Source organism: Amblyomma maculatum, chromosome 10, assembly GCF_055883805.1.
Source record: "Amblyomma maculatum isolate TAMU_Amacu chromosome 10, ASM5588380v1, whole genome shotgun sequence".
NCBI lineage: Eukaryota > Metazoa > Arthropoda > Arachnida > Ixodida > Ixodidae > Amblyomma > Amblyomma maculatum.
In genome coordinates this window covers 64,314,920-64,339,843 of record NC_139353.1, presented here as the reverse complement: position 1 = coordinate 64,339,843, position 24,924 = coordinate 64,314,920, and the positions used below count along the sequence as shown (strand labels likewise).

The 24,924-nt window shown below is 48.4% G+C and overlaps 1 protein-coding gene across 1 annotated transcript; it reads right to left on the bottom strand.

The window, feature by feature from the left end:
• Window positions 1-1,390: 1,390 nt before the first annotated feature.
• On the bottom strand, window positions 1,391-23,405 carry LOC146176692 (uncharacterized). The gene is made up of 7 exons (XM_084581359.1): window positions 23,313-23,405; window positions 22,962-23,065; window positions 18,696-18,900; window positions 8,928-9,125; window positions 6,999-7,096; window positions 6,216-6,453; window positions 1,391-1,426 (listed from the first exon to the last, which is right to left on the bottom strand). The coding sequence occupies exons 1-7, from the start codon at window positions 23,403-23,405 to the stop codon at window positions 1,391-1,393; spliced, it is 972 nt and encodes a 323-aa protein (XP_084437485.1).
• Window positions 23,406-24,924: the final 1,519 nt, after the last annotated feature.

Genomic DNA, 24,924 nt, shown 5'->3' with positions numbered 1-24,924 from the left:
CTGAGCATGCGCAGTGGAACGCGCGGTGGCGGATCCCAGTAGCGGATCGCGGATCACGGTAAGCTAAAACTCTCTGTTTTTAAAAACACCGCGAAACTTATCGGGGTGCGAGTTGAGAGGGCGACTCATAGAAATACATGTAAACACAGCCAAGCCCCCCTGCCGTCGCAACTTGGGAGTCCAATGAACCGACGCGCTCAGCAGCCCCATTGAAGCCACTGAGGAGGTTTGGCGCGGGGATGCGTCACTTAAACCGGCTGCGAACGGTCGGCAGTAGCAATTTCGTAAATTATAGCCTACACACAAAGCTTTTGAATTTGACTGGAATACCCACAAAGACCTCCTACATGGATTTCTTTCATTACAATAGGGAGTTGTAGAATAGGGGGAACCTATTGATAGAGAAATAGGATAATGGGGTGCGAGTGTGCATGCCCAGAGTGATTACCGCACCCCTCACCTATTCATCGCAGCACTCCGCGCATGCAGATTGTCACCCCGCTATTGCCTATCCCCTTCACCGGTCGAGTCCCCCTATTTTAAAACTCCTTAATATTACCTCAAATAGTATAGTGTCCTTTTAATGCCCTGAACATATATATCCATATATTGAGAGGAGAACGTTAAAGAGAAGGAAACGCCGCCGGAAGTGGAATATCGTGATGGGATGGGGAAACAAATCGAGTTTTAGCACCGCCGTACGATAAATACATAACTAAGACTGTACGCCAAGCGTGGTAACAATAGCAACGGCTACGTGTTACGCACGTACTCGCCGTACAATTGTGTTGAAACTCTACATTTACTGCAGCGTAGACGTAGACCGCACTGCAGAACGCTGGCTGAACACACGCATTGAGCCCACCTGGTCCTGCCACTATGACCAGCCACAGCGCGTGCGCAGAAGGCGCCCGTTGTGCTAAATCTCAGCTGAGACAGCATGCGGCTGGTGCAGGACAGGTAATGAATTCCATGGAAAGGTCTTTGCCAGTGCCTAAAGTCTGGCGCCATCGGAGGGAGGTTCCTAGCAGTTCGAGCAATCAAAGACCAGACAACACAGACAAGTTAAAATGGCGGCCTGCTTCGTATTCATACAGTCTATACATTCGAGCCTGTGGAGTCTCGACCCCTCTTAAACTCTGATTTTAAGCCCTGGTTTTTGCACAGCTTCAACTGGAGCGGTGGCAAAGATTATGGTGATGATGTATACGCATGCACAGACTCATGTCCCCTACTATCCTGGGCTGTTAAGCAATGTCTTCCAACTTAGAGACGTATAGTATATGTATGGAACTTTATTACTGCAACCAGCGAAGTTCCATATTCCGTGGGGCGTAAAATGCGTGGCCTTCGCAGAGTCAGCACGGCTGAAGGACGGTCTCGTTGCACTCTACGTCGGCACAGGCGTTGCGGTCATGCCTGTGTACTGTAAACGGGAAAAAGTAACAGTAATAAGTTATTTTTCTGGCACTCAAGCAGGATGCTGTGAAAACAGATGAACGACTTGACAAGTTAATTGATTCGCTGCAATGCTCAAATTCTATATGTTTGTATCGTTTCTATTTAAAATTCTTACCACAGCGGTACGATCATACCATTGGATTTTTTTACTGTCACTTTTGTATTTGTCGGACACAGTAAACAAGTAGTTAAAAATTTGAAATTGCATCCATTCATGAAACCTACTCGCAAAATTCGAACTGGAAGTAAACGCAGCTGATTTAGGATACTATATAACGACTATTGCAGATTTACGACCTGATATCACCTCGTGCTGAGCGAAGGTCTGTCACATACTAGAAGCAGGAGGAGAGAGTTTTTATTCGATGGAAACATTGAAGCTGCATGAGTGCCGCGAGTGAAGCCCTCAGTTCAGGGCCTCAGCGGTTGCCGCCCACCGAGCACGTACTGTGAGCTAGTCCTCGTTGCCGGCTCGGGTCTAAGCTGGACAGCTTACCATCTCACTTCTGTAGTGTATAGTGAGAAGTGCGTATTGGCTCAAAGTTATGCTCCAGGGCCTGCATTCCGAGTTTGCGTTGTTATCGAAAGTGTCGCTATCTCAATTCGACCTCGACTCATGTCATTGGTGGACACACAGAACCGGATGCAATCACCACTTCCGGTTCCGGCGCTTCTGCAAACAAGATGACTCGAAATCGGGTAGATGCAACATTTTCAATAACGACGCAAACTCGAAATGCGGGCCCAGGTTCATACCATATGGTAGAGGTAGAGGGTGGTCGACTTTCCGCAGTAAGGGCAGGGTGGGCCTACTGCCTGAGGAATATGACATGTAGTCGAGTGAGTATAGATGCCTCTGACTACATATTAACGCTATAGGAATAACGGCCCCGTTCTCCAGTGAAAACTCATGAGCTTGCCTCTGGCAGGTACAGTCTTTGTCAAAAGTGTAGAGCCCAGCGGTTCTGCTTCTGAGCCACTTCGTGCAGCTTATAATGCATTTCGAATGTTTCGGATTTCTTGATGGAAAGCAGATTTTTGTCCTACCCTCTCCAATGCGAAAGACATCCACTAATGATAAATCAGCGCCACTACATGTCTCAGAAGCAGATCCTCTCGGCTCGACACTTTTTACAAAATCTGTACGTGATACTATGCTGGTGACATGACGGGGTACTATTTGGTGGGATGGTTGCATAACATTACTAGACCACACATCATAAAGCTGACAGCAGCTGTTACTCTGACAACGCATGTTAGCGCTGGCAGGAGTTGCCAATCCAACCACACATGATAGAGCTGGCAGGAGCTGCCACTTCGACCACACATGGTAGAGCTGGCAGAAGCCACTCCGACCACACATGGTAGGGCTGACATGAGCTGCCACTGCAACCACACATGGTAGAGCTGACAGGAGCTGCCACTCCGAACACACATGGCAGAGCTGACAAGAGCTGCCACTGCGACCATGCATGGTAGAGCTGGTAGGAGCAGTCACTCCGACCACATAGTAGAGCTGACAGGAGCTGTCACTACGACCACACATGGTAGAGCTGACAGGAGCTGCCACTCCGAACAAACATGGTAGAGGTGCAGGAGCGACCACTCCGACCACACATGCCAGAGCTGACAGGAGCTGTTACTCCGAATATGCATGTTAGTGCTGGCAGGAGTTGTCAATCCAACCACACCGGTAGAGCTGGCAGGAGCTGCCACTCCGAACACACGTGGTAGTGCTAGCAGGAGGTGCCACTCCGGTCACACATGGCAGAGCTGACAAGAGCTGCCACTGCGACCATGTATGATAGAGGTGGTAGGAGCAGCCACTCCGACCACACATGGTAGGGCTGACAGAAGCTGCCACTACGACCACATATGGTAGAGCTGACAGGAGTTGCCACTCCGACCACACATGGTAGATCTGGCAGGAGCTGCCACTCTGACCACACACGGTAGAGTTGACAGGAGCTTCCACAGTGACCACACATGGTCGTGCTGACAGGAGCAGCCAGTGCGACCACACATGGTATAGCTGGCAGGAGCTGCCACTCCGACCACACATGGTAGAGTTGACAGGAGCTGCCATTGCGACTACACAAGGTAGAGCTGACAGGAACTGCCACAGTGACCACACATGGCAGTGTTGACAGGAGCTGCCACTCCGACTACACAAGGTAGAGCTGCAGGATCCGCCGCTTCGACCACGCATGATAAGAGCTTGAAGAAACTGCCACTCCGTCTATTTTGTCAGATATTAATTGAACCAACAGCCAGTCGGATGACTGTCTGAAGGCAGGGAGGCAAGAACTGCTAACTAGGGCTGCATTTTTACATGAGGATTGAACCGACGGGGATACTAGGATCCCTAGTTTGTGCGGGTTTTTAATTTTTTTAATTGGTTCACAGGAAGGGAAAGGCGCAGTATCTGTCACACTTGCTCTGTGGACACCTGAACCGCGCCGTAAAAGAAGGGAGGAAGGTGGGAAAGAAAGTGGGAAGGGAGAAAGAGGAGCCGTAGTGGAGGGCTGCGGCTCCTAAACAGGTTTTTTATACTACCTATGTCGCGCGGTCTTTCACGCAGTATGGTAGGTTACAACTGTATGCTGGTATGTGCGGCCCGAAACCGAACTAAAAAGACACGTGCGCACATTATGCACATTTCGCCCGCCTAGCCACTCAAAATCGATCTTCACTTTTTGTTACTGCTAGATGACCATCTAAATGTAGGCGTATAGGTTGTTCATGTTGTCCAAGTGAGATTGAAGCAGAAGATATTGCTACGCGTTATGCCATTATCCGCGCGATCCCGACTAGCCGAGCTACTGACGTCGCTGATTTCCTCCTCCACGACGTGATACTACAACACACGGTGCCCCTCGTGAGCTACTCACGGATCGTGGTCGCTGCTTCCTCTCCAGAGTAGTTGACGAGCTACTTCGTGCGTGCACCGTCCGCCACAAATTTACCACCGCCTATCATCCTCAGACCAACGGCGTCACAGAACGCCTCAACCGTACGCTCACAGATATGTTATCAATGTATGTCTCCGGCGACCATCGGGATTGGGACATTAATCTACCCTTTTAACATTTGCCTATAACTCTTCTCGTCATGATACCGCTGGCTACTCTCCCTTTTACCTGCTCTTTGGCCGACACCCATTACTCCCATTTGATATATCGCTACCCACTACTGCCGCCACTAGTACGTATACGCTCGTGATGCCATATCCCGCGCTAATGATGCTCGCCACATTGCGCGCGACAGGCTCTTTGCCTCCCAAGGCTCCCAGCAACTCCGTTATAACAGTCGCCATCGCGATGTGCACTACGCCCCACGCTCTCTCGTTCTGCTCTGGCTTCCATCACGCCGGGTGGGCTTGTGCTAAAAACTTCTACCACGCTACACAGGCCCCTATCGTATCTTGCTCCGAGTCACCGACGTCGCACACGAAATCGAACCCTTGAACCCGAAGTCTTCTGCACCACGAGCTTCCGACATTGTGCACGTGACACTACTCAAGCCGTATTATTCACGCCGTGCTTCGTTTACCTAGAACGCACCGGGACTGTGCTTCTGCGGCGGGGGTAATTTTATGTGGTGTACCATGCTGGCATTCAGCAAGTGAAGAAAGAAGTGTCTGGGTCTGTGGACGAAGACAACGCTCAGTGTTGAGTTGTGCGGCTAAGCGGTGCCCATCGATTTCAGAGTGGTGTTACCCATCGATGCGTGATTTCCACTCGCAGCAATATGAAACTGATGAGGAGTTTTTGATAAAATGCTTAAGCTTAAGTGTGAACTATCTCAAGAACAGCAGAATATGACAAGTAATATCGTAACCAGTAGCGAAGGGAATCAATGAGAACGCATTTCTGAAACAGCGCGACACACATCGTTTCACTAGTGTGCGTCAGCAAAATCATATGGCTTTATGATTCCCTCGCCCTGTTGATTCTTTATGAGACGACATTAGAACAATTAAGATGGCGTTTCGATTTTTCCAGAGGGGGTAGAGAACTAAAGGAATAGATATGGCAAAATGCGGCTGCCGATCCTGCCTGCCTGTCCCGCCTGCCCTGTACATGCATGCTCGTGTATGCATATCAGAAATTTTGTACTTTTCTGAAAAATAGTTTTTAGCATTATTTTTGCACACCTTGTTGGACATTACTATAACAATATATCCGCCGAAATTCCCTTTATAGGCGTTCATATATAGCTTTCCCTATTAATTTTTAAAAATGCGCACCATTAGTATTCTATGCCAGCCAGACTTATTTTGTGCTGAATGCAGGACAAACTTCAGAAATACATTTTTTGTACACGTCGGAAACTCAGGCTATTTTTCTATTTTTATCAAAGCGTCCATAAAGCAATCTTAAAATGTTCCGTAGTCGCCTTACAATTACCACTCGCTGTTAGGGTAGGAAAAACTAACAGCAAATTTTCGCCACGCTTCGCCATTATTCCCGTGAACGTAGGCAAACTAATATCTTACAGCATCCTATTGCCTCACAGTTAAGGTATCTCGGAATCTATAGCTTGGGTCCGCATCCCTATTTTGCATAGTTTTCAGAAGTGTCGTTATATATCTCTAACTTCGAAGTTGTATTGGTGGAAGCACCAGCGCCGGATGTCACTAGCACTTCCGGTTCCACCGTTTCCACCAATCAGATGAGTCGAGATCAGGGAGATAATGAAACTTCTGAAAACGATGCTAACTCGGAACGCACACTCAAGACTATTATACGCACCACGTAGACGTTGTTGACCTGGAAGTTGCGGCTGATGGTGATTGCGGCGACATGCGTCATTGGGTCGCCGGCAGCCTGGCCCAGGGCGTCACGCTTGATCATTGCAGGCGACTTGTCCGTGTTCGCTACGTAGATGAAGATGTAGCTGGTGTAGAACTTGAATACCACCCAGCCCTGCTTATCCTTGGGCGCGCCGTAAACGTTTGCCGCCAGCTTGCCGCCGTAGGACACCGGTATTCTACAAGTAGTAAACACACGCAACAAGGTGACTGCCTTGAAGGCGTTCACAGCTGACGTTACGGGCGCCATATTGTTGTCAAGTGTAAAGCTTCAGCGTAACAGCACATATTGAGCCTTTCGACGTGTTCTGTCGAGAACGAAGTTTCGACAGTGGCGTCAGTGGTTGCACTGTAGTGATTGCGCAATTCCCGATTAATTGACCATTAATTATAAACGTGGGCATAGAACTACGGAAGGAGCGTTGCCTCTATCTCAGCATCATCGCCATCAGTTCCCACAGAATTCTCAGCTTCTCCGTTCCATCCTGGCATGCCTGGCCGCGGCGTTGCCTAAACGGGAGGGCCGACTACGCTTAGCATGGAACGTTTTCTCCGTGGTCTCCCTCTCCTGTCAAGATAAAGCAGTTTAGGCCAAATGTTTATAGTCACATAAACTATATGTATATATAGATGGGGACATTCAGTTGATGCAATCAGTGTAACCAGCCGTAGCGCTGGTTCGCTACCGCTTTCAGGAGTAAAAGGAATAGCCATTAAATCTTACCTGTCAGTCGGCTTGCTGCGCGGGTGGAACATGCCGCCAAAGACGATCTCCCCGCCCGCGCCAACGAACACAAATGGCGGCAACATGTAACTTGCCCCCTGCAGTGGCAGCGTCACAAAACATGATTTAAATAAAGCACGGATTATAAGGAGCTAATAGAGAACATTAGCAAAACAGAGATTTGCATCATGGGCCGCATGCCATCGACAGGAATCTCCTGGAACGACCAGTGAGGCGCCAGTGAATCAATGATCGAGGCACTGAAGTTCACGCAGAGCGAACGAGAGAGAGCTGCAGCACGCAAGGAGCATATAGATACCAGTCTCTCTTTTCAATGCCCGGCGCGGAAGAACAGATTTGAAAACCTGCAGACCCCTCGCCGACCGAAGTTCTCAGCGGCATTTGATCGATCATCGAAGCCTGCAAGGTACGCTGTTTATTGTTCCCGCCCCACTAGCAATCCGTCTACAGAGTGGATAGCGTGCCGCGTGCCCTACCAGCGGGTCTACCCCGATTATGTGATGACCGAGTATCAGTGGCTCTGCGGCTGCGAAAGCGCTGCAGAACTGGTAGTGCCGCTGCCTCCGAATTATGCCGTTGGTCAGGCTAGTGCGCCTCGTAGCACTAAAACAGAGGGATATCTGTGCGATAAGGACGCGTGTATCGAATGCAGTTACGCGTTCAACGTACCTCCATTTCCAATGGGGGCTCCTTTATTTTTAATACCGCGTAATTTAGGTTAGTGTTGGCGATGCTCGATTTGAGCTTAACAATGCAAATGTAGGTCGGTGAAACAGTGCGGTAGGTAAGTACAGCCCGTTGCACAATTATATGAGCGCCATACTTCTCCCAGCTTAACAGCTGAATCAAATTTGCAGCTCAAATATGTCGCACAGAAGTGGTGTTTGATAGACAGTATTTTTATACCAAATTTGTTTGGAGTACTTGCCTAATTCGATAGAAGCCGATTATAGGTTTATATCATAGGCGACGGGGGCGAAGCAAGTGGATCTACTACACAACGATGACACCCGTGGCAGTATCTCGTTCTGTTGGCAGCAACTCTCACAGTACAGGAGAAATGAACGTTGTTTGGCGGAAGGCTATTGCAAACATCACAAGATAGTGCCCCTAGTGCATCGCGCATGTGTTTGCCTAAGCACTGTGTTTTCTTTGTGATTAGACTTTTTGATTTTGGTAGGAATCGAGAAAATCAACGTCCACCCGTTGCAAAGGGCATTACCGCGACATCATCATCATTATCATCGTGGGGGCGGTGCCTTTCTTGTTTTGCCGCCGCCGCATGGCAATCGAAACATTTAACTTCTGATCGAATCGGGCAAGTACTCCAAACAAATTTGGCATTAAAAATACTGCCCAATAAATGACGTTTCTATGCGAAATTTGACCTTCAGTCGTTTAGCTAAGAGAAGTAATCTACTGCGCGCATGTAATTGTGCAACGTGCTGTACAGCTAGAAGCAATATGAAAGGGAACACGGGAGCTCGTGGCCTCCACTCTTTCAAATGCGCTGTCACCGACAGGTGACTTATCCAAAGTAAGCTTGGTCGGTTGGTCTTCCCGAGCATACCGTTGGTGCCACCGATTCTCGTCTTGCGTTGGTGGCAGCGCTTTGCAAAGCGCGGAGGTCACGCGCTCCCGTGTTCCCTTTCATATTTCTTCTAGCTGTACATACGTGCTCTGCGTCAGCGCGGTCTGCGTTCATAGGAGCAATTTCTCATATCCCCTTCCGCCTCCCCCGAGAAAGCTTGCCAGCTGGCTAGGTTTCGGAAAGCACGTGTACCCACTGGGAAACCAGTACGTGTCCAGCCGTACTCGGATCGACAACCCACATTTTCCTGTCCTGTTCGAGATCATCAAAATTACCGAAGAAGGGGACGCACAACATGGGCGTGCGCAAGTATTTACCTTGTTGTCTCCAATCTGCTCGAAGAGCACCGTGGGTTCGTCGGAGGCATGGTGCAGCTCGTAGATCTTGAACTTCTTGTACGTCTCCGACTCTGGCTCGTCGAAGTAGGGAACGCCATGTTTGACGCGGCTGCACACTTCCACGGCGTCGCCTTTGACAGTCTCGCTTATTAGGCCTTTGCTTCCGTCTAGGGATATCTGCGTCATTCAGCCACATATGCTGCGTGTCGTGTTCTGCGGTGGGCCATACAGTAGCTATATATACGGGGACTTGGGTCAAATGGCATCATTGAGCAAACACAAGAGGGGATTCTCGCGCTCATCCTCTGCCCGATGAAAACACCGAAAAACTTGAAGAGACGGAGCTTATGCTCTGCCCTAACGAATTAACTGTCTTTGTTTTCTTATTTTATTTTTATTTGTATATTATTCTTAACTTTTCAACGAACGCGACGCGTTAACTATAGGTACCCTTTCAACAAGCCTGGTACGAATTTGACCTATACGTTCGTCACCCGCCTGGCATGCAAAAGGCGTTCGAACAATGATAGCGGGAAATTTAAATTACTGAATTAACTTCAGTTCTCTGAATACCCGGAGGATTCTCCGCTAGGGGGCCAACGGAGGCGCATGTGCTTCGTGTGGGCTCCGCGTTTCGAGCACCTGCTACAAGGGACAACACCCGGGACGAACGCTTCCCCAGCCGAATTCGAAACACCAGATTGGAAGACAATTGTTTCTTACCGTACCAAGAACCCCAAAGCTGAGTCATTAACACCTCAGAAGAAAAATGAGCAGTCCGAGAAACCGAAGGCGAAACCTCTCCCTCCGCTACATCCCAAGAAACCGCTACCCCGACTCCCGGAGAAGGACTATAAAATCATCTACAGACCAACGGGTTGCGTAGACATCACGCGCTACACCGAGAAATCTATCAGACAAGCGATCGCAACAGCGAGCGGCGTCACCGCGTCCGCGGCCGAAAACGACCAATCTAGAACCAACTCTGCAAAAAAATGTGATCACCATATCGACGCCGGTGCAGGCAAACGCACTACGCTACGTCGCAGTCAAGCAAATCAAAATAGAAGGCAAATATATTGTTATGACGTCGTACATCGCCCCTCCGGACAGGGCCCTGCAAGGCATTATCTATAGGGCTTACGATGGCGAAACGCACCAAGAAATGATGATCGAATTCCGAAAAAGAAACCCTGACATCGTTCAAGCACGCACCATGGGAAGAACATCAAAGTCCCTCCTGCTTCACTCCGACGCGGACGAACTCCCAGATAGCATCGTCTACTTCAGAGTCCTGTACCCAGTTTACCCCTTCATTCCTAAAGTAGAGGCATGCACAAACTGCAGAAGAGTCGGCCATAGAAGAGATGTATGTCCGGAGCCACCGCACCAACGGTGCCCGTACTGCGGCAATCAACACCTGAAAGAAGTCTGCGACCCGGTCTGCATTATCTGCGGAGGAGGGCACCGCACAGGCGATAACAGCTGCAAGAAGCGATTTCAACGACACCAAACGAAAATGTCAGAGCACCAATCAAGACCCAAATCACGGACATGTGACGACCCAACATCTGCCGAAAGGAAGGACCGCTCGAGCTCCTTCCCGTCCTTGGACAGCGGACGCAGTAGCAGCCGTAGCGGACGGAGCAGCAGCGGCGGACGCAACGGAAGCAGCAGCAATGGAGGAGGCGCCAGCACTAGCAGCCGGACTCAGAGCCCCGGGCCGAAACAGGTAAGCTGAGCAGGAGTGGCCTCTCATGGGAAGGGGATGGAGCTGCAGACATTACAGTCTAAACTAGATCAGGCACTCCACCACATTCAAATTCTCACGGATCGAAGCGAACACTTGGAGGAGGAAAATAGTAAACTAAAAGCACCCGCCGTATCTAAGGACCCACCTCCGAAACCACTCCCATTGCCGGAAGTCACAGAAATGGAAACTACTGTGACCGCCTCAGTCGAAACCCCAGTAAGCATAGTTAGCAAGGAAGAAACACCTCGCAAAAAACGAGCAGTAGCAACTGACGTAAGGAATACCTCAGTGGAGGATACAGTCCCAAAACTCGAACAAAAAGTGGAAGAGCACAGCCAGAAACTCGATAGTCTAACCCAAAGAGTTGATAATTTAACACAAAGACTCGAACAACACATGCAGGATGTAAATCACAAGTTCGGAGTAATTGACACCATTTTACAGGAAATTTTACACCGGCTTCCCCCTTCAGCTCAAGGGGCACCAATCGATCTATCCCAGCAAAATGGCCAATCCTAAAACCGTAACAATTTGGCAGTGGAACTGCAGGCCTGTCTATGCGCAACAAAAAAAAAAAACAAATCTGCAGTTACACATTCAATCGTAATCCGAAAAACCTGACGTTATAGCGATTCAAGAACCCAGAATGTCTCGACTAAAACTGCCAGGGTATCGGGCGGTTCTGCCATGTCACATCAAAGAACAGCCTTTAACCACTACGTTGGTACATAGAAATCTTACCGTGGTTAACCACGAGATTGAAAACGTAGAGCTCGATTGTATATTAATTGAAATTCTGCCTAGCAGAAGAAACTGCTCTTCTCTGTTCCTACTAATCGCATACAGCCACCCCAGGGCACTGGCTGGACCAGCCAAAGCCGCTATACTCAAAACCCTCCAAATCGCAGGCCAAAACCCAACCCTAATTGTGGGCGACTTCAACGCTCAGCACGTGCAATGGGGACACGCAACCATATCCAGGAAAGGAACGGCCCTAATAAATTTTATCCAGCAAAGAGGGCTCACCCAATACACGGACCCCATGCAACCTACTAGGATAGGCAACAGCGTGACCAGGGACACGTGCCCGGACCTCACGATAGGCAAAAATTTTCCAGACTTAAGCTGGAGCAACACCAGACAAAATCTGGGAAGTGACCTTATATCATAATGTCTAAAATCACCATTGCCAATCTCAAACCCCAACCCAGAAAAAACAAAATCACCGACTGGGACAAACTTAGAACTATCCGCGACCAAAATAACGAACCAATCATAGAACACTGGACACAGACCCTCCTATCGGATGTGGGAAAGGCCACTAAGGAACTAGTACATGACCTAGGCGTAAATACGGTTGACAGCCGACTTACGCACATGTGGGAGGCAAGGCAACTGAGCCTAGAAAAAAGATGGCTTAAGCAAAAATATAACAAAAAGCTTAGAAACAGGATCGTCACACTCACGAAAGAAATTCAACACCACACCGCAGAACTAGCGAGACAGCAGTGGAACCATATCTGTGAAAATATGAACGGCAATCTAGGCACGAGGGAGACGTGGAATCTTCTGCGGCATCTTCTTGATCCGGAATCCAACAAAGCTACCACTCAAAAGGAAATCACCAAAATTTTAAACATAGACCCAGGCACGGATCAAGATAGACACGCTACAGCAAAAATACTTCTGCACAACCCGTGAGACGAAGTCCCTGCCCGATTAAAAAGGAGAGCCTAACTCCATCCTGGATGCTGATATAACAATGGCGGAAATAAGAGCAGCCCTCTTTAAGGTATGTACAACATCCGCCCCAGCAGAGGACGGCATTAACAATAAGACACTCAGAAATCTAGACAACGCTTCTATCACAGCCCTCGCGGACTTTGCGAACGAGTGTTGGAGGGAGGGAAAACTCCCAGCGTCTTGGAAACATGCCATTGTTAAATTCATCCCAAAACCTGGCAAAAAGCTCGCGCTCGAAAACCTCCGACCTATTTCGCTTACTTCTTGCATAGGAAAACTGATAGAGCACGTCATACTAGACAGACTCCAGTCCCACATGCAAAAAGAGAATTTATATCCAAACACTATGGTCGGCTTTAGACCACATTTATCAACACAGGATACGATGCTAAGACTAGCAAACGAAGTCCTATCTCATGAGCAAGAAAGGAGTACCAGGGCAATCCTAGCCCTAGATTTAACCAAAGCATTTGATAACGTTAAACACAAAGCAATCCTAGAATCTCTTTCACTGCTGAATGTAGGCGCAAGAACGTTTAACTACATCAATGACTTTCTCTCCGATAAGACGGCTAAAATTCAAATTGGCTAGAGGAACTAGAAGGCATGAAATGGGATGTCATAGGGCTTAGTGAGGTTAGGAGGCCGAATGAGGCATATACTGCACTGAAGGACGGGCATGTACTGTGTTATCGAGGTTTACCAGAAAGGCGACAACTAGGAGTAGGTTTCCTTGTCAATAAGTATATAGCGGGTAATATAGATGAATTCTATAGTATTAATGAGAGGGTTGCAGGCATCGTAATTAGGCTTAATAAGCGGTATAAACTGAAGGTTGTACAGGCCTATGCACCTACATGTAGTTATGATGACCAGGCAGTTGAAAGCTTCTATGAAGATGTAGAATCGGCAATGCGAAAAGTAAAGACGCAGTATACTGTACTAATAGGCGACTTCAATGCCAAGGTAGGGAAAAAACAGGCAGGAGACAAGGCAGTAGGTGACTATGGCATTGGTTCTAGGAATAGCAGAGGGGAGTTACTAGTTGAGTTTGCAGAGCGCAATAACTTACGAATCATGAATACCTTCTTCAGCAAACGGAAGAACCGAAAATGGACATGGAAAAGTCCTAACAGAGAGACTAAAAATGAAATCGACTTCATAATGTGTTCAACCCCCGCCATTGTGCAGGATGTAGAGGTAATCGGGAAAGTTCGATGTAGTGACCACAGGATGGTGAGGTCCCGAATTAGCCTAAATCTGAAGAAGGAACGCAATAGATTAGTAAGAAAGAAACCCATCAACGAATTAGCGGTGAGGGGGAGGGCAGAAGAATTCAGGATCTCGCTACAGAATAGGTATTCAGCTCTAACTGAGGATGGCGACATTACCCTAGAGGCAAGGAACAATAATTTCAGAGATATCATTACTGAGTGCGCGGTAGAAGTAGGCGGTAGGATAGTTAGAGAGGATACCGGTAAGCTGTCTAAGGAGACGAAAGATTTGATTAAGAAACGGCAGAGTATGAAAGCTTCCAATCCAACAGACCAGATCGAATTGGCCGAGATATCAAAGCTAATCAATAAGCGCAAGGTGGCCGATATAAGGAAGTATAACATGGAGAAAATTGAGCATGCTGTAAAGAACGGGGGAAGCCTTAAAGCGGTAAAGAAGAAATTGGGCATAGGCAAAAACCAGATGTATGCGATAAGGGACAAGGCGGGCAACGTCATCACTAATATGGACAAGATAGTCAAAGTAGCCGAGGAGTTCTATACAGATCTCTACAGTAGCCAAAGTAGTCAGGACCGTAATGAGATTGGCGGTAGGGAAAAACAGTCAGACGTTCCACCAGTGACGAAGGAAGAGGTCAAGAAAGCACTAGAAACTATGAAAAGGGGGAAATCAGCTGGAGAGGATCAGATAACTACAGATTTGCTGAAGGACGGGGGGGATATCGTGCTAGAAAAACTGGCCACCCTGTATACGCAGTGCCTGGTGTCATCGACGGTACCGGAAGCATGGAAGAATGCAAACATTATCCTCATTCACAAGAAAGGGGACTCTAAGGACCTTAAAAATTACAGACCAATCAGCTTACTGTCTGTTACGTATAAGGTATTTACTAAGGTAATCGCTAATAGAATCAGGACAACCTTAGACTGCAATCAAGCAAAGGATCAAGCAGGGTTTCGGAAACGGTACTCTACTATCGATCATATCCATACCATCAATCAGGTGATAGAAAAATGCTCGGAATATAACCAGCCCTTATACATAGCATTCATTGATTACGAAAAAGCATTTGACTCAGTTGAAACCTCGGCGGTGATGCAGGCATTGCGAAATCAGGGGGTAGACGAGCCGTACGTGAAAGTGCTGGAAGATATATATAGTGGCTGCACAGCAACCATAGTTCTACATAAAGAAAGCAACAAAATTCCCATAAAGAAAGGTGTTAGGCAAGGAGACACAATCTCCCCAGTACTATTCACAGCATGTTTAGAGGAAGTATTCAGAGACTTGGAATGGGAACAGTTAGGGATAAGGGTAGATGGAGAATACCTCAGTAATCTGCGATTTGCTGATGACATTGCCTTGCTAAGCAACTCGGGGGATGAACTGCAAATAATGATTGATGACCTAGACAGGAAAAGTAGAAGGGTAGGCTTGAAAATCAATATGCAGAAGACTAAGGTAATGTTCAACAGCCTCGGGAAGGAACAGGAGTTTACATTAGGTAGCGAAATACTGGAAGTAGTCGGCGAATATATCTACTTAGGACAGGTAGTAACCGCAGATCCGGATCATGAAAAGGAAATAACAAGAAGAATAAGATTGGGATGGAGCGCGTTTGGCAAGCACTCGCATATTATGACTAGCAGCTTACCGGTATCGCTCAAGAGGAAAGTATACAACAGTTGCATCTTGCCTGTACTCACCTATGGGGCTGAAACGTGGAGGCTAACCAAGAGAGTTCTACTTAAGTTGAGGACAACCCAGAGGGCTATGGAACGAAAAATGGTAGGGGTAACATTAAGAGATAGAAAGCGTGCAGAGTGGGTCAGAGAAATAACTCAAGTTAACGACATTCTAGTGGAAATTAAGAAGAAGAAATGGACATGGGCAGGACATGTAGTGCGAAGAGAGGATAACCGATGGTCGCTGAGGGTAACAAACTGGATTCCAAGGGAAGGAAAGCGTAGCAGGGGGCGGCAGAAAGTTAGGTGGGCGGATGAGATTAAGAAGTTCGCAGGGGTCAAGTGGATGCAGCTAGCACAGAACCGGGTTAAGTGGAGAGATATGGGAGAGGCCTTCGCCCTGCAGTGGGTATAATCAGGCTGATGATGATGATGATGAAATCCGACACCTTCACTTTAGGAGATAGAGGAACTCCGCAAGGATCGGTCCTCTCCCCCTTTTTATTCAATATAACCCTAATCAAAATGGCACACGAACTCGCCTAGAACACTCTTTGTACGCGGACGATATCACCCTTTGGACCACCAAGGGGAGTATTGGCACGATACAAGATACGCTACAACAAGCGGTAGACGTAGTCGTAGAGGAGGCGCAAGCCGCGGGACTCGCGTGTTTCCCCAGAAATCTGAATTACTCATTCTACACCCAAAGCGTCAAAGAAAGAATAAAGCGCCTGCGATCAAAATCTACGCGGAAGGTGCAGCCGTCCAAGAAGTGGAAACGCTAAGAATTTTGGGAATGCTCATACAGTCAAACAAAAAAAAACGACACAATAATTAAGAAACTGAAAAACACCGTCAACCAAATTTCCCTCCTCCTCAGACGAATCGCGAATAGGCGTGGAGGAGTTAAAGAAGCTGAGACCAGGAAACTAGTAGAAGCCTTCGTTCTTAGCAGAGTTATCCACTCTACTCCATACGTCACCCTCACAGTTAGAAAAAGAGACGACCTGGATTCTCTAATTAGGCAGTCCTATAAAATTACGCTTAACCTCCCTCGTCATACACCAAATGAAACACTACTAAAGTTAGGAATTCATAACACCTTAGCGGAAATGATGGAAGCACACCTCACCGCACAATACGAACGACTATCAAGCACTGAAACGGGACGCTTCATCCTAAAAGAAGCAGGAATACAATATAAAGGGACCCGTGCCCACACTTTGCCGATTCCAAGACACGTGCGCGAGCAATTAATAGTCCGTCCTCTGCCTAAAAACATGCATCCAGAATAAGATACGGACAGAAGAAGGGCTAGGGCACAAAAATTACATGAAAGATTTTCAGTACAGAAAGACACGGCGCACGTGGACGTGCCAGAACATGCGGACAGAGATGCCTTTTCCCTGGTAGTTGTCGATCATCGAGGTTCTCCCCTCGCATCGGCGACAATCAATAAAACAAAATTTCCGGAGGAGGCCGAAGAGGCTGCCATAGCTTTAACCATTACCACCACCACTGCCAAATACATCTTTAGCGATTCTAAAACCGCAATTCGAAATTTTGTAAAAGGAAGGGCCCACTCCGCAGCCATCAAAATCTTACAAAAAATCTCCCATACCCGCCTTATCACATTGATCTGGGTCCCTGCCCATTCGGACCATCCTGGGAACGAGGCATTGTGGAGTTGTGGTTTAACCATGTTTAACTCTGATTAACCCTTGTTGAGTTGCGATAGCAACGGCGGAACCTTTGCTGCCGGTGACCGAGCGTTTTTTTTTTTTTGTCTTTATCTATTTATTTGTTTATTATACCTGAAAGGTCCCTTGCCGAGACATTACATGCGCCAGTCACGTGATATTTTTTGCATTTCGCCCGAGGATTCGTAGTTAACCGAGAGGTGCGCTGCCCTGAGCTCAGGTCGGCCAAGGAGCGGATGACAACCTACAAAGAAATTACTACCCACTTCAAGAAAGATAGACAAATCTTCCCAGAACCACATAGATCTCTAAGTAAAACACAACAAGTCACCTGGCGGCAGCTTCAAACAGACACTTTCTTTAATCCGTACATGTACTCCATATGGTTCCCAGAGCAGTTCAGCCCTGTCTGTTCTCTCTGTGGACATCAAAAGGCAGACACACCACACATCCTATACTCATGTAATCAAGACAAGCCATCACAGAGTCTGCAGCTCTCTACCCAATCTCAGTGGGAGGCCGCGCTGCTCAGCTCCGACCCGGAGGTTCAACTCCGAGTCACGGAGCGGGCCGAAGAGGTCGCCGAACGACATCGTCGGTCGGCCACCTGGCGTCCGACCTAGAAGAGGAGCCCACCGCGGGGACGGGAACGTCAACCCACCCCGCGACTACGACCTCTTCTTTAATAAAGTTTACCTCCTCCTCCTCTGGAATACCCCCCTTAGAGGAACCTCCTCGATGATTTTGGTTTCATTTTGATACTCCCCGAATTCTTTAATTCAAGTTCAAGGAAATTAGTTGTGGTTTAACTCTGATTAACCCTTGTTGAGTTGCGATAGCAACGGCGGAACCTTTGCTGCCGGTGACCGGGCGTTTTTTTTTGTCTTTATTTATTTATTTGTTTATTATACCTGAAAGGTCCCTTGCCGAGACATTACATGCGCCAGTCACGTGATATTCTTTGCATTTCGCGGGCTTTCTTTAGGGCTTGGAAAAACAATAACGTTAGGCTTTCTTTATCGGAAATAGATGGAATGGGGGTTTTAGAAGATGCTATCCAACTCTGTAAGTCACATCGGTTGTCTAAAGGCAATAGTTAGTAAATTAGAAAAATTATCTTAATTACTAATTAGTTAATTGCAAAACAAAAAATTGCCTATGGTGCGCCAGATGGCTGGCAGCTTTACACAGGTGGTTTTTCTAGCCTATCTGAAATGTTTCATTTTTTAACCCTTGGCTAAAGTTCGCTTGGCCACCCTGTATATTAGGGAGAGAAGAGGCCCAAGGACAGATCCTTGGGGTACTCCAGAGAATGTGCACAGAGCCTGTCTTCAGAGCGCGTTCGCGCCATCAAAGAAAGCCTTGGGTTTGAGTCCCCAAACGGTCGTAGATTCGGGTACCTCGCTCAAATCACAGCCACTCTGATACCGTGCATGAGGTTGAAGGTTTGAGTCTCTCACACGCGTCACAGTTGCCATGCCAGCCGTTGTTGGGTGAAGCAGCGCAACGCAAGCTAGGTCCGAAGTGTCCCGATTTTTTTCTTCGCGTCCTTACCTGTACGCTGAAACAATACAAGCTATATGTCGTACGTTTTCACAGCTAAAGCGCAACGAGCCAGCTGATTCACCTGGAAGCGGTTGGATTTTTCGTGCGTCAAAGTGAGGATGTGCAGGCCGGGGCTCATGATTTTCTTGGCAGTGAGTTTCACGTCGAAGCGGTGGTGCACCTGGTAGATGAGGTGCTTGGTGCCGATCACCAGCTCCCCATCCGGCTTTCGCGTCACGTACACGTACCGGTTCTCGTGCGTCTTGGACTCGTACTGTATCTCCATACTGCGTGCGCGCCGAAAGAGAACAAAAAATTGCAAGGGTACTTTACTCAGGACTCTTAATTACGCAGCGACACACAGCGTTAGAGAGGTTTAGCATAGCGCGATGTGCCATCCGTCACTGTGACCCGCTACCGTGGTCCGCCGGGGAGTGCGTGCCGATTGGTCCAGACGCGGCAGGTCTGCGTGGAGGCTGTCAGACTCTAGCTACTTCCAGCATGTGGCGCCATCTGGCGCCGTCCAAGCGATCTGAGCATGCGCAGTTGAACGCGTGGCGACGGATCACGGTAAAGGATCGTGCTATACGCTAAAACTACCGTTTTCCAGCTCCCTTTACAGATCCTCGTTCGTACATTTTGCCAGTTGCTTATTTACTAATCTTTTAACTTGTGCATTTGTTAAATTAGCCCACTCATACTCATTAGCATGCAGTCGTTAGTGGCGTATATAGAAATCCCTGCTTTAAGCAAGCTGTGCGAAGGTGCCTTCGTGGCCTTGGGACAACGTGAATCGGGATCTAAGGATCTTGGAAGGCTGGTGTTGGGCTCGACTTGTCTGCAACTTGGATAGTTGACGCTAAACTGACTGAGTTATGAAAATAGCGGCCGGTTGCTGCAGGACGGAGTGATGTGTGGATGTTGGTGCCCGTGTTTAGTCGCCGGCATCCCGTTCGAAGTGTTTCGGTCACGCGCACGTGTTCCCGGCGGGGGCCCGTTACACCCTCCTTTGCGGTCCAGACGCCGCCTGCGGGGCTCTGCGATCGAGAACCGCCGCCACCTCATCCTTAGTGGTCGGGAGACACTGCCCGCTGACCTCTGACCGGCGGCTGCGTCAAAAGAAGTGCGGCAACAGAGCGCCTGGGGCGGACGCGCATAAATCGGCACGGCCGTTTGAGCATTCGAGTGCACGCAAGACTGGCAGCACGCCGACAGGTGACGAGAATACATCACCTTTGTCGGCCCCGAAGAATTTCCATTCCAAGGAGTGGTAATACGTCAGTCGACCAGCATTTTTGGGGGAGGACCAGCAAAGGTGTGAAGGCGCCGCCTTATCGAGGGCGGGTTTCGTCAACGAACGCGGTTGCGCGGTTGGTTAATTGGGAAACAAGCAAGTTTTTTCAGATAAGTACCTGGGGAATTCGGAAGATGTAAAGTGTGGCCTAACGAAATTGTTCAAGCATCTTGATCTCGATCTTGATCCTGACTCTATGTAGTTAAATTGTCTATCTTTTCTCATTTCGGTGAACCAGCTGCATATTATTCTGCACTTCGTTAGGGAACCGCGAAGCTTCGAAGACCATCATGAAGCATGAACCTTCCCATCCCAGCTGTTGGATTCCGATCCCACCCTCACATCACAATGACTAAAACTCCGTTTGGCGGCGCCTGCCAGCTCGGCCAACTCACGTGGTCTTGTGACGTCACAAAACCTGGCGACCGCCCACTGCACGGCGCTGTCACCGGCAACTTCCACGTTTTAGAGTCATCCATGCCCATGATTGTCTGCTCAGAACGGTGACAACGCCATATTTCCTAAACAACGAGGCCTTCAACGATACCACGTCAACAGAGAAAACGAGGCAGAAACGACCTTTTGAGCTTAAACATCCTTGCAGCTCGCCGCAGAGAAAAGCAGTCTACGCTTTATGGAGCAAAGACTCCAGCAAGCAGGAATAAAAAAACGGCAGCAGCAAACAAAACACAAACAAATAATGCCCAAGCTAACACCGTGAAAGAATACGTAAAGTAAAGTCAGTAACAGTAAATATTCGCCTTATAAGCCGCGGGCACATGGCGAGGCGAAAGCCTGAGGCTTTCGGGGCTTTTTTTCCGGGGACGTTTATCGGAAGCCGGAGCTGTACAGTGGAAAGTTACGAAAACAAGACAGTGGAAATGGTGGATGCTTGCAGTTCTCAAATCCTCGTCATACAGCAGCGTATGTTTAGGGCCCATAGCTTTTTGCTGCCCAGCCATGCTCAGAAAGTCGTCCGCAGAAGCGCTCTCTTGCGCCGCCGTACAGCTTTCCTGACAAGGATGTTAATCGGATGGACGCACCACAACTGCCAGATTGCGGCTTTGCTGCGTCTTACCGACTGGCCTGCAATAGACGGCGGACCTTCATCTCTCGGGACTGCTGTCTAGGAAGAAGTGCGTGCTAGAAATACTGGAGCTAGACCGGAAGGCGCGCCAGCACGATGCAGCCGCCGCCGCCCAGCCGCCGGTCACAGCAACTATTTATAATCGCTAAACTATAGGCTGTTGCAGGTCACATCAATTATTTCTCGTTGCTAAACTCTCAGGCTCTGTTGAAAAACGAACGACTAACGGCGAGCTCTTTGTAATACAAACAAACGGATTACCACAAGCTCTATGTCCTAAGTACTGTTACACGTGGAATTTGAGGCCGCGGACTCCTATTTTCCAAGCCACTGACCCTGGGTAGCCGAGCACGAGGCCGGGCTATGGCTTGCACCCATTTGAGAAAACCGGTGGGTGTCCGGCCGGCAGTGGGAGTCGAACCCACCACTTCCCGTTGTCGAGGCGGGTGCTCTACCACGAGGCCATGGATGCATTGCCATTGCTAAACTATATGGCAATGCCGATCACACCAACTATTTGAATAGCTGAGCTATAGCCAGATGCCTATAGTTTAGCAATTAGAAATAGTTGATGTGACCGGCGGCTGGGCGGCTGCTTCGCACTGGAGCTTCCTACGCTCCCAGCTAAGCGCGTCTATCCAACAGCACGCACTTCGTCCTAGACGCCAGTTCAACCCAGATTATTCTAACCGCTAAACTATGCGCAGTTGAGAATAGTTTAGCATTTTCTCTGTTGAGAACACTGAGTTACGTACTTATCAACAATCGTCGTTAACGACATCACCCAAGCCGCCTCCATGGTCATGTTATTCTGCAGCAGATGGTGGTGCAGGAAACGCGTCACTGTTTTATGAGCTAGCGTGACATGCAGTGGTACTTTGGGGCCGCTTTACCTACGTCACGGCGCAAGAAATCGAAACGAAAAGTTAGGCCGGAAATTCGTGCATTAATAAATAATTGAAAACGCTTTGCAAAATAACTGCCGCGACTCTGGCACTCGCAATGTCTGAGTAGCGTTCTCATAAAAATTAAAGATCCTGGCTTCGGTTCGACAGATCTCCCACACCAAACCACACACACACACACACACACACACACACACACACACACACACACACACACACACACACACACACACACACACACACACACACACACACACACACACACACACACACACACACACACACACACACACACACACACACACACACACACACACACACACACACACACACACACACACACACACACACACACACACACACACACACACACACACACACACACACACACACACACACACACACACACACACACACACACACACACACACACACACACACACACACACACACACACACACACACACACACACACACACACACACACACACACACACACACACACACACACACACACACACACACACACACACACACACACACACACACACACACACACACACACACACACACACACACACACACACACACACACACACACACACACACACACACACACACACACACACACACACACACACACACACACACACACACACACACACACACACACACACACACACACACACACACACACACACACACACACACACACACACACACACACACACACACACACACACACACACACACACACACACACACACACACACACACACACACACACACACACACACACACACACACACACACACACACACACACACACACACACACACACACACACACACACACACACACACACACACACACACACACACACACACACACACACACACACACACACACACACACACACACATAATACAGAACGACCTTAAATGCACCATGGATTGCCTACTTTCTTCACATATGCATTATATAAATAGGTTACCAAATTTTTAATAGAATTCTGCGGTTACTGACAGCGCTGCGTTCGGCGGCTTTTCCTTGAACACTTACGGTTGGTTGGCTTCGACTATAAGGACCAGTGTGAGAGCAGATTTAGCGATGAGGCCGCGTGTAAATTCGAAGTTTAGTCCGTGCTTGGCGACGTCATGTGGCACCTGCAAAAGAGGTTTAGTCAAAAGAGGAGCTGCTCCTTGATTATTGCACATATATTTATAATAATTTTTACTATTTTACCATATACCTGCAGCTTCCATGAGCAAAAGGAAATAGATAAGTGCACGCTGAGCAGATCACATGTAGGCCTGATTACTGGAGCGAATTGGGAAAGCGTTTTGGTGGTTCTCAGAAGAAAAGGGAGAGAAAGAAAAGGAGAGAAGGAAGTCAGTAAGATTGCATACTTACGGAGAACATGAAGTGAACGCCATATTGCCGCCTGGCCTTCAGAAGGACGTCGCGCTGTGAGCTCGTCAATCCGGGTGGTGTGAGAGGGTTCATCGTGGTGAAGTCGGTGCAGATACAGGGACGTGCTGCGTAAATTGTTTAACGTTCCACTCATATAGCGAAACATATGGTAAATGTCTGCGGCAGATTAGGCGCAGCACGGATCATACCGCATTTATTTTACTTGGTTTATGACCTTTAATGCCCTAAAGCAACTCAGACTATGAGAGACGCCGGACGTGCTCTGAAAATTTCGACCAGCTGGGGATCTTTAAAGTGCACCACATCGCACAGTACACGGGCGCTTTGCCGTGTACTGAGTGCAATTCTCGGCCACCAGGGCCGGGAGTGAATTCTTGCGTCCTTGGAGTCAGCATTTGATCGCCCTAAATAAGTAGCCATAAAGGCGGGATACGGATGTTTATAAAGCAGAAATACATTTTGCCCACTCACTTCTTCACTAGCAGCCACGTCACAGCGAGAGCTGTCATGTGCACGTTTCCCCATTTATGCGGCCACTGGCGTAACACCGCGGTTTCACTGAATGGCCATTATGCCTTCACATCAAGAACAACATCGCGTGACGTGCGTGACGAACACAGTGACGCTGCAAGTTACAGCATTTGTTGCCGCCACGTGCATTCTCTTAGAAACGACAAATATTTAGTAAACAATATTGCATTCATTACGGCAACAGTCTATGAATCGCGAGCGTTATACTCGCTCGTATCTCGATTTCTTTAAATGTCTCGTTGGAGGGAAAGAGAGAGGTAAGCTTTTGTTTAGCCAGTCATGAAATATTCGCTCTAAGTAGAAAACTTTCTCTTGGATGCCGTGGACCCGAGTCATATCCCTAGTCCCGTTGACGATACTACGCTAGTCGTCCAGACTGGCCCTTGACAGCACAGTCTCTTATTGCTCTTCGGTTGGGTCTTTGCTGGCTATGTTTCCATGTGGCTTCCAATTGCATCTCTGCAGAATGCAGGCCAGTGTTTCTGAAAGTGAAGCTATTTTCAGGGTCCGCGAGACACATGCCACCAAAAAAGGAGGTCTCGCGATAGCCCTGGCCTGGCAAGACAAAGTATTGCAGTGTTAAAAGCACTGAGGTTTAAAGCCCACTTTAGTTTCACAACGCGAAAGAAATGAGAGAGGAGTGCTGAAATGGATAGCGCGAGCGAAAGAGAGGGGGGGGGGGGGGGGGGGGGGGTACTGCGTTTGCTAATGGAGACATCAGTGAAACTCGAGATGTGGCTGCAATGCTGGACGCGGCTGCAATGTAAAGCGTCTCGGTTGTCTGACAAGCGAGCAGCGTAATGTTGGGAAGAGTCGAATTCCTTCTAGCGGCATGCATACCGGCTCCGACGTGTCACCTCTTCCCCACGTCCTCTGCAGGCCGTGGCGCCCTGGCAATTTTCATTCACCACCGCTTTCACTGGTCCACAAGGGGTCCCCGACGCATCCATGGCTGACAACCACTGTTGTAAGGTGTTTGACACGACGTAACACAATGTACTTTCATATTTGTAGGCGGTGGGTAAGTTCTGTGCAGTAAGGTGATTTGACACAGCAGTTT